The 9984-nt window shown below is 43.1% G+C and overlaps 2 protein-coding genes across 2 annotated transcripts; one reads left to right on the forward strand and one right to left on the reverse strand.

Annotated features, from left to right (window-relative positions):
* Positions 1-2398: 2398 nt before the first annotated feature.
* On the forward strand, positions 2399-4689 carry mrps18a (mitochondrial ribosomal protein S18A). Its single transcript, XM_062551025.1, has 6 exons — positions 2399-2724; positions 3081-3112; positions 3267-3371; positions 3768-3891; positions 4096-4165; positions 4348-4689. The coding sequence occupies exons 1-6, from the start codon at positions 2568-2570 to the stop codon at positions 4490-4492; spliced, it is 633 nt and encodes a 210-aa protein (XP_062407009.1). The 5' UTR covers positions 2399-2567; the 3' UTR covers positions 4493-4689.
* On the reverse strand, positions 4635-6702 carry rsph9 (radial spoke head component 9). The gene is made up of 5 exons (XM_062551024.1): positions 6272-6702; positions 5942-6110; positions 5708-5837; positions 5192-5338; positions 4635-4929 (listed from the first exon to the last, which is right to left on the reverse strand). Exons 1-5 carry the CDS (start codon positions 6496-6498, stop codon positions 4769-4771), a joined length of 834 nt encoding a protein of 277 aa, XP_062407008.1. The 5' UTR covers positions 6499-6702; the 3' UTR covers positions 4635-4768.
* Between the last annotated feature and the right edge of the window lie 3282 nt (positions 6703-9984).

Raw genomic sequence — 9984 nt, forward strand, 5'->3', positions numbered from 1 at the left:
TGCAAGTCCACTGCAGGGCTGGGACCCATGGACTGGACCTGTCTCTTGCAGAGGTGCAGAACTGTCCACTTCACTGTAGTAGGCTACACCTGCGCTTCCAGCCAGTGGGGGTGGGGATGGGGATGGGGATGGGGATGGGAATGGGGGGGGGGCATACTCACCTGAGCTGCACCATGCCTTAATGCACAGGGGTGAGGGAAGAGCCTCAGTCTTGTTCCACTCTCTCTCTCTCTCTCTCTCTCTCTCTCTCTCTCTCTCTCTCTCTCTCTCTCTCTCTCTCTCTCTCTCTCTCTCTCTGTCTCTCTCGCTCTCTTTCCCTCTCCCACACACTCCTTTGATGGCTCCGCCCAATCATCTTACCTCTGGAACGACTCCCGCTGACCCTGAAAGCTTTTAGAACGCGCTCAGGGGTCAGGACATGATGACCCCTGACCTTTCGGTCTAGGAGATTGTACTGCCCTGTGACCACCAGGCTCTGGATGGTGTGTTTGTGTGTGTGTGTGTGTGTGTGTGTGTGTGTGTGTGTGCGCGCGTATCTCGCACTAAGAGGACGATGCTATATAATTTCTCGGGTCAAACTTTTATCCAGTGACTGAGTTGAGACGCCCTTTAAGAGTCGTGTTGTCGGGAGCAACAAGGGCCACCCTGGCTTCTCCTCAGCGCAACGGACTGACCGCTCTGCAGTGCTGTGTCTCGTTCCTCTTCCTCTTCCTCTTCCTCACCGCCCATCCCACTCTCAAGCTCACATCCTTCTTTCATCAAGGAGAGAGCTGAAGAGTACAAGGATATTTTCTATATCTGGTTTGACATTGGAAATGTTTTATTTTATCACAGTCACAATGATGAGGCCCCAAGTTGATGTATGTTCCAAGTCAAAAACTGCAAACCTTTATTTAAACCTGTAATGTTCCCTTTCCTCCTACCGTGCTCCCTATCCATGCGGGACTGTGTATGTAGTTAGAAGTTTGAAAAAAAGAGCTTAATCCTGTTTGATTTGATCGTGATTGAGTTTGGGGGGTGGGGTGGAGGGCAAATAAAGCTGATTGGCTCAGGTATGCGCTAGCCTCTGAATTTTTCTGATGTCATATGTGACATTGAAGATATATTGTACAGTTTTGCCGCACTGACAGACAGATGCTTTATTAATGGTGAGAGAAATTTAGCCCTCCAGCAACCAGACAGTATATGGCACAAAAGTAACAACTTTAAAGCACTACTAAGGAGTTTTGTTGTAAAACTAGTGCGTTAACTATCTGCATGTTTGGCTCGGCACATTGGGTGAAACATTCCACTAAGGGAAATATGACCATATACAGCATTTGTGAAAGAATGGGTTATTCCGAGGAGCTCCGTAAATGCATGCTTGGTGTATTCACGTGATGCACAAAGCAAGGTCCATAAGGACATGGTTGGATGAATTTGCTTCGGAAGAACTTGACTGACCCACACAGAGCTCTAACTACAATCCATCGAACACCTTTGGGATTAAATAATTGCGAGCAGTGGATGATCGGTTATCGGCCAACTTGTCATTTCATACATCAGTATCGGCCCAGAATATCTCAATCAGTGTAACCCTAACAGACACAAGCCAAAATCTTGTGGAAAGCATTCCCAGAAGGTTCAAGTCCAGGTGAGTAAACATGCATATAACTGTCTGTTATGAGAGGGAAAAGAGTAACCCATCCGACTATTTACAGCATGGATGTTATCTCTCTTGTAGTCTGGGTTTAAAGGAGTGATGTGTACTCATAGAAATTAGTGTAATGATTGAAGTAGGTATTGTCCAGCGATAAGAGCTCAGTCACCTTCAGGGTCTCATTCTGCGGCTCTCGAAAATCAGATACAGAACAGTCCAAGCTCTATGTATACAGAGGACCACCCCTTACAAAAATAACTGCAGTTATACTGATTTTGGTACTGCAGTTTGACACTCGGAAGTATTGGGAGTTATATTCTGTAGGGGACATTTCATCTTTCTATTGAACCTTACTGCAGCGTTGCACTGTATTGAGTCTACATGGCTGCAATGTCAGACTTACCTGCATGGTACACTGAACAACCTGTGTCATTCAACACCCCTAACATACAGAAATATAATTATGTTATTATGAACAAAAACAACATTATATTCGTTTTTCTATCCAGTCTGCGGAGAGGCCTGTCCGCCCTCTGGTGGTGTGTGGAAACATCATATCCACAGCAAATTTATGAAACCTTTCGGCAACGAACAACTCTTTAAATAATACCAGTGCACCACCCACCACCTTGTTGCGGAGGGATTTCGATATGTTCAGCTGGACAAGTTCAACATTACTTGGTGGTTTCTTGGCCCACCCATAAAAAAAAAAAAGGATTTCCCGATTATTTAACTTCCGGGTCGCATTTTAGTACAAGAAGAATATCAGAGCTGATGACGAAGATGCACTTCTAGCTACGACACGGTTAATTGTTTTAAATCCAATATAAAAACACTGCCACTAAGTAAATGTATTAGCTGTGAAAATGTGATCCTCACAAAGGGTGCTCTAAACTTCCGCTCATTTGGCCGGAAGGTCACCGTAAATATGGCGGCGCACAGGGTTATGAAGTCGGTATTTACATGCTTCTCAAATACCCAGCGCATTGTGGCCAAAAGCGGCTGCTTTACCACACTGCAGAATGTGAACCGTTTGCCACAGCTCGCCGTATTCGGTCATGTTCCTAGTCGTGGGGTCGTCAAAGGTGAGTGCCTTTTGTTTATCACTGGATGTCACATAACGTTATAGCTGTCACCAACCTATGGTAACCCCCGTGTAAGCTCCAAAGAGTATAGAATTACTTACTAGGTACTTCTATAGGCCTACTCCTTGCTCCAGCTTAACATTTGGCTGTAGCACTTGGAAATCGATCCATAGATTGGCTCTGGCAGCACCAAAACGTATTTCCTCTTTTGCTTGCCGTGGAAAAATCACCCTGTTCTCCGCCTAAAGCAGCAGGCGCAGGCCATTCGGCCAGCATGGCATTTTCATCAACCGTTGTTTTTTCTAGAGTAAACTGATTCTACTGACACTAAATGTGAAATGTTTCTTCCTTTTCAGTGGTGGAGAAACAGGAGGGTAAAACAACAACCGTGAGTAAATAAGTCTGTGCATTACTTAATGTTAGGTGTTTGTAATCAGTTCTCTTTTACATGGTCAAGGGTAAGCCAAGGTTTTCATTTTCTGATCACATATCATATTTTACTCAAGTGTGGGTGTCGAATACTTTTCTGTGTTGTGTTTCAGTTGGCGGGAGTGACCGTTGATTCTCTTGGCGCACCTGAGCCGCCCAACCCTTCAGCTCACTGCCCCATCTACAGATGGAACCTCCAGAACAAATACGACTACACAGTAAGTGTGCCACACCACACTATACAACATGGGAGGAGCCCCGGGGAGCGATTAAACAGTGCCCTTCCATTCACTCTGGATGTAAATGTCTTGTCATAAATTAGATTTACTTACTTTACTCCCTCAATGTTCAAGGTCTTACCCAGGTGTCTAAATTCCTTGGCTGCAGCACTGCTACTGCCTTCACCACCTGTGTGGTGTGTAGATACCAAACTTGCAACTTGCAACTTGCAATGAGGGTTAACATGGTGCCAGCACCTTTAATGTGTGCCCTTCTATTAGGAGGTGCTAATGCCCGGGCAGTTCTTCCGCTCTGTTGGAGATATGAAGTGTATGATTGCATATGCTATAAGACTGTGTGTGTGTGTGTGTGTGTGTGATCGTTCCCTCCATTAGGACGTGCTGCTGCTCAGTCAGTTTATCCGCTCAGATGGAGGCATGTTGCCACGGCGAGTAACTGGACTCTGCACTCCTGAGCATTACAAGATTGCAGCCTGTGTACGAATGGCCCAGCGGGCAGGTATGTACTGTTTGTGTGTGTGTGTGCATGCGTGCACGGCACGCAGTTGTTCATAAAGGGAGCAGCACACGTGTGTCTGTGTGTACGTATACATGTGTGTGTGAGCTGAGCTGTTGTGTGTACCTCGGGCAGAGGACAGATGTTGACAGAGTTTGGTCATATAGTCCCTTTACTCTTCTTGGCTGTATGTTTGCATGTTCTCAGGTCTGCTTCCGGACCACAAGCCAGCTCTTCCAGAGGGTCATATCCCCAAGCCCAAGCCACAGCTGAACAGGTCTGTGTATTTGTATGCGTGTTTCTCATGTGGTTCCTCAGCTTGTCCGCACTTAATATTATGCAACATATATGTACTCATTAACACGTATGAAGTATGGATTGCAACATATATACTCTGTAACACATATGAAGTGTGGATTGCAGAGTGCCTGACATGCACCTGTATTGTGTGTTTTGCAGATACCTGACCCGTTGGTCTGTAGGCACAGCCAGAGCCATCTACAGGCGTGGCTTGAAGTGGTGTAAAAAGCGTATGCCCGTAGGAGATCCCATCCTCAAGAACAACATTCAGTATGGGAAGAAACCCATACGCTACTGGCACTGAGACTCTCTGGCGTAGACACACTCACGCCATTGCCTCTGACATACATGCACACACTGTCTTCGTACTCAAGAACATTTTGGTGGGATTGAGCGAGGTGGTAATACTGTGCTCAGATCAGACATGTAAATATGAAACCATGCGGTGCAGAGTTCCAGAGCCTTTATTCACTGTAAATAAAATAAGTCATGAGAAATTCATTTGGGTTTGTCGTTGTCGTCTGTGTCTCGTCGCATGTGATTGGTTAATATGTGTGTGTGTGTGTGTGTGTGTGTGTGTTCACAGCATAAAGGGCAGGTCCAGATTCTTAAGGCCAGTCCCCATGTAGACATATCCGTGCTGTGGAGTTCCAGGGATGTGGTAGAAACTGAGCCCCAGCCAGAGAAGGGAGCGCAGGACACACACACTGCTGCCACGTTCAAACTGGATACTCCACGAACCTGATACACACACACACACACACACAGAGAGAGAGAGAGAGAGAGAACAAGAATTCTGACGTGAATTAAGAATGTTGACCATAGAATCTAACACAGGCACACCTCAGTCAGTCTGTGTAATGTCGAGGCAAAATGCATTCACTTCTATGCTTCTGTCCCTCAAACATACACACACCCATTCACTTTTAAGTCTTTATCCACTGAAGGAACTACAGGGTTATGAATCCTGATTACAAAAATGACATGTTGACTATGTACCAACCTTTAGGTATATCTTCGCTCAGAGGATCCAAGAAGTCTCTGCAAGGGTCTGAGTCGGCCATCTCGAGGATAGACAGCTTCCTGAGGCACTTAGGCTCATTGAAATGTAGATAGTTTCTCAGCTTCCCAGCCTCACTAACTGACAGACCTGTAAGAGCACACTTCCTCTTAATACACACTGCTCCAAATATGCAGTAAGTTACCGACGCTTGCTCAGTATAGTGTCCTTGGTGGATTGTTTGAGTAGAGGTAGTGCTGCAGTTTCCTCATCTGATTCAGCATAAGCATTAATTGCTGTAAAATCTGCTGTACATGAATGCCAACATAATTCTTTACTATAAGTAATAATAATAATAATAATAATAATACCATTATTTTATAGCACTTTAGACACTCAAAGTATTGATATAAGTGCTGATGTCTGTTTCTGCTGACAGATATATATCCCATTCGTTTAAGTTATACAGCCTACTACAATTATAAGTGAAAAACAACTATTAAGAAATTCCCGACATACCCTCAAAGCTGCGGTTTGTCTGCACCGTCCCGTGAGGACTCTTGATGTAAGCGCCCCGTGGAACCACAGACACCTCCTGATCAATGGTAAACACGGTAGTGGCCAAACGCTTCTCTTCGCTAACCTTTACCTACGAAATAAATTATAGAAGACCTTCACATTTTCGAATTGAGCGTTTCTGAATGAAAGAGTTTAAACAGGTGTTTTGAGCCGCCCAAGCCGTCTTATTCTTACGACAATGTCCTCCTCCACCGCCTCGTCCCCCTCTCCATGTCGCCGAGTCTCCGTATGTTCGTACTCATGTGAGGGGTCTCCCATGAAACGCCCACTTGCCGCAGTGTTGACCTCCGCGATCATCTCGTCCGTAGGTGGTGGCAGCAAGTCCCAGTCCATGCAATCAAAACTAAATATACACAGCCAACGAAAAACCACCGGTTAAATCCAGGTTAACGACATGAAAGTGTGATGAATGATAGCTCAAGCGACATGTGGCTATTTCGGCCCAAAAACTTACTGGAAAGTCAAGACAGCCAAACGTATGAACTTAACGTTTTAACAGCCTACCTGTATAACGTCTTCTTGTTTCTCATCTCATCGTCTGTTACACCCTGAGCGATGAAATAATCCCCCTTTATTCCCAGGATTTTCCCCCAGAACAGAACACGGTGAAATTTATAGTTTTTCTGTAAGATGACCAGTGAGGTCTGAAGGGCTGCTTTCTGTTCACTGCTCAGAGTTAAACCTGCGCCGGAGACTAGATCTAAAGAGTAATACAAACTAGTGGAATCCATTTTAAACGCCCCGGCGATTTAATACAAATAAAAGACACTCTAAGAACAAAACTACCATAAAATAGCGAAAGCTAGCCTATGTTCTGGACTTCGTGAAACTCGTGCTAGCTTACGACGTAAACAAAAAGCTTAGCAACGTGTCGCCAAGGCAACAGGTACCTTATTTCCAAGAGAGAGCGCCCTCAGGTGGATGGATCTAGAACTAGATCTAGATCTCCTCAGGTGGAGATCCGAGTGCGACTGCTGTTGTTGTGAAAGCACCTTTAATGTAGGCAGGTGCTTGATATATGAATAAGGGGATTCAATTGATGTGATGTAGCTGCCTCCAGCCGTCAAGCTGATTGACGTAACATCTATGCCAGGGCTATGGGATGTAGTTGCATGTAATTTCCTATGGAGGGTGTAATATGAATACGGTTCTGTTCTGTCCTCTTTAAGTCAGAGGTTATTTTACACTTAGCACATAGCATGGTGCTCACACACACACACACACACAAACAGATGCACACATGCACACACACACACACACACGCAGAACGCATTAGTCATACATGCACATGCACGCATGCACACACATACACACACGCATTCACTTACACACACAGAGCACAATACGCTACCTGTCAGTTTGGGTGTCCACCTGTGTCTGAACAAGTGTGTTTGTGTGTGTATGTGAAGGAAAATTCTGAGAAAGAAAGGAAGACTGAGAAATAATCTTAGCTGGGCCCGTCGAGGTTTATCCCAAACAAACTTCAGCTTTGGCAGACTCAGATACACAATTTGGTTAGGTTAGGTTCTCGTGCTCTCAGAGCGCTCTGCATAAGGCATGGAACTCCCCTTGTGCTGTGGATCCTTCTCGCTTTACAGGCTGAATGGTCACGGTAGGACAATAATGCAAAATAATTTATAAATCTAAGTCTGTAGGCTATGTAACATATTGTGTAGCTACACAAACATAGACATTGTTTTAATGAAAATAATGTTGTCCTCCGAAGAGGGGGCGTGGTGGTGGGCCAAAATAGCTACATAAATAAATTAAAAAATTACAATGTTTCATATCATATAGTACACCTTGTATATCAATCCATCCTCACTGTAAAGTAGGTGGTGGGTTGTTTTTGATACTTGTTACGTCACCCCCATTTGGCGCTAGGGTTTAGGGCGATGTAACTAAAAAGGTAGAAGTTACCGTCTCCTGGTTTCAGCACTTCACAACACAACAAGAACTTTATGCAAAAAAGGTTGAATTTATTTACAAAATAATAAACATAAGAAGCATTACCATAGACTTCAGGAGGGGGAAAGGCCAAAATAATAAACCAAACAGATTCTACTAATTGGGAATGGAAATTAACTTGCCTCAAAACCAAAAGATAAAATTAACAACAGAAACAAACCTCACTCCCTAACTAGCCAGAAACAGGAGAAAAATAACACGGTTCAAAGTAAATAGCACCCAAACTCCCTACAAAGCTTCACAGACAAAAACAGAGAACAAAGAAATGGCTCTATACTTAACAATGCAAGCATGCACCCATGCAAGCACGCAACAACACAAACATGCAACAATTCAACCATGCAACCATGCTACCATGCAACCATACAACAAAGCAACCGCAATCCTATAACAAGACCAACAACTGTCTGAAACAGGAGAGGGGAAAAAACATTGAGTTTTTTCAACCTTCCAAACACTGACGTTTTTAAAATGTTTGTTTTTCATGAACCTTGTCTACTGTCTTGTCCATCTCACAAATGGGCCTGTACCTTGACGTGGTGAGTGGGATTTTAACTAAATGTGTCGTTATTATTTTTTAGTCATTTAGTCTATTGTATGTGGCAACTACAGTATGTGATTTGCATGTTAACTGTTGATATGCTTTTTTCCCCTCCCAAAGATGTATGCTGTTGTCGAATTTGTGGAGACTCATGAAGTGGAGCTGGTGTCTTCGCTGTGGGTCCAGAATGGCCAATGCTACTGGCCCAGAGCGTTGCGTGGCATGGCCCTCCACCAGGCCATAAAGCACCAGGCTAATAGTGTAATAGTAGTAACTAGAAATGCAATTCCAAGGAATTACCAGTGCATGAAAATGTAAAAAAATTATAGATAGATAATGTAGATATGGTTACTAAGGTGTAGCTAGGGTAAACATGGTGGTTGCATAGTTTAAAGATAGTTGATAGTGTTAAGGTAGACATTTTAAAGCTTAAACATTCCTGTTCTAACTTAACTAATGATTTCTAACAGGTATTCTAAAATATTAACTATGCTAACAATGATAACCAGGTTGATTTGTTTACTTGGCTAATGATTTCTAGCAGTAATGCTAAAAATGCTAACTATGCTAACAATACTAACTATGTTAACAATGCTAACCATGTTGATTAGCTAACTTAGCTAATCATTTTTAACAGTTTTTGATAAAAATGCTAACTATGCTAACAATGCTAACCAGGTTGATTAGCTAACTTAGCTAATCATTTTTAGCAGTTATGTTAAAAGTGTTAACAATGCTAACTATGCTAACTAGCTAACTTGCTACTGAGGACTTTTATTATGAAACATTTGTTGATAGGGTATCCATGGCTGCCACTATCAGGAATAAAGAAGTTACTGTAGTAAAATCATGTTGGTTGCTATGGAAACGTTCATAAACGCTTAATTTTGATGGTTGCTATGTTGGTTGTTAGGTACATGGAGGTCTCATGTAGTTGACTGGAGGCATAGTTGATGATAACTGACAGTTGGAATGGTTGAACAGTTAAATAGTTGAGTAGTTTCAATGGTTAAATGATTTAATAGTGTATTATTGCAGTGAGGACTTTTATTTTGAAACAGTTGTGGAAAGAGGAAACCGTTAACAGGATATGTAGTCTTCTGAGAGACTGTATGCTTAAAGCCAGAGAAACTGACAGTTGGTGCCCAGGTGGCCGGCCACCTGGCGTAAGATTCTAATTGCTGCCGTGATGTCATAATGAGCAATGTTAAGTCTATGGGGAAATAGCTCAATGTTAAATCTATGGGGAAATCGTTTTTTAATTCATAGTTTAAAAAGTATAAAAGTTACAAAGTTGAAAAATACAAAGCACACATGGCATAAGCGAGACCTACGCAACAAAGTTTGAATGAAGTTTCTACGTTAAACGGTTCAAGCTGAATTGCGCGCGTTAGAAGAAGAAAAATAAAGATAAGAAGAAGCCTTGGAAGAACAGTACAGTGCATTTTCATGCACTGTAATTAGGGCCTTTATCCAGCCAGCATGATTTGGAGCAGTATAGGTTCTCGAGCTCTCAGAGCGCTCTGCAATAAGGCATGGAACTCCCCTTGTGCTGTGGATCCTTCTTGCTTTACAGGCTGAATGGTCACGGTTAGGACAATAGTTAATGCAAAATATAAATCTAAGTCTGTAGGCTATGTAACATTGTGTAGCTACACAAAAATATACATTGTTTTAATGAAAATAATGTTGTCCTCCGAAGAGGGGG

This window comes from Sardina pilchardus, chromosome 12 (genome assembly GCF_963854185.1).
Source record: "Sardina pilchardus chromosome 12, fSarPil1.1, whole genome shotgun sequence".
NCBI lineage: Eukaryota > Metazoa > Chordata > Actinopteri > Clupeiformes > Clupeidae > Sardina > Sardina pilchardus.

What these genes read in the sequence shown, in the direction of transcription:
- mrps18a (XM_062551025.1), top strand. Translation starts at nt 2,568, where the DNA reads ATGGCGGCGCACAGGGTTATGAAGTCGGTATTTACATGCTTCTCAAAT. An exon ending in AGGAGGGTAAAACAACAACC is followed by an intron (nt 3,113 to 3,266) that starts GTGAGTAAATAA and finishes GTTGTGTTTCAG; the next exon opens with TTGGCGGGAGTGACCGTTGA. An exon ending in AGAACAAATACGACTACACA is followed by an intron (nt 3,372 to 3,767) that starts GTAAGTGTGCCA and finishes TCCCTCCATTAG; the next exon opens with GACGTGCTGCTGCTCAGTCA.
- rsph9 (XM_062551024.1), bottom strand. Translation starts at nt 6,498, where the DNA reads ATGGATTCCACTAGTTTGTATTACTCTTTAGATCTAGTCTCCGGCGCA. An exon ending in CGGTGGAGGAGGACATTGTC is followed by an intron (nt 5,838 to 5,941) that starts GTAAGAATAAGA and finishes TTTATTTCGTAG; the next exon opens with GTAAAGGTTAGCGAAGAGAA. An exon ending in GACAAACCGCAGCTTTGAGG is followed by an intron (nt 5,339 to 5,707) that starts GTATGTCGGGAA and finishes GTGCTCTTACAG; the next exon opens with GTCTGTCAGTTAGTGAGGCT.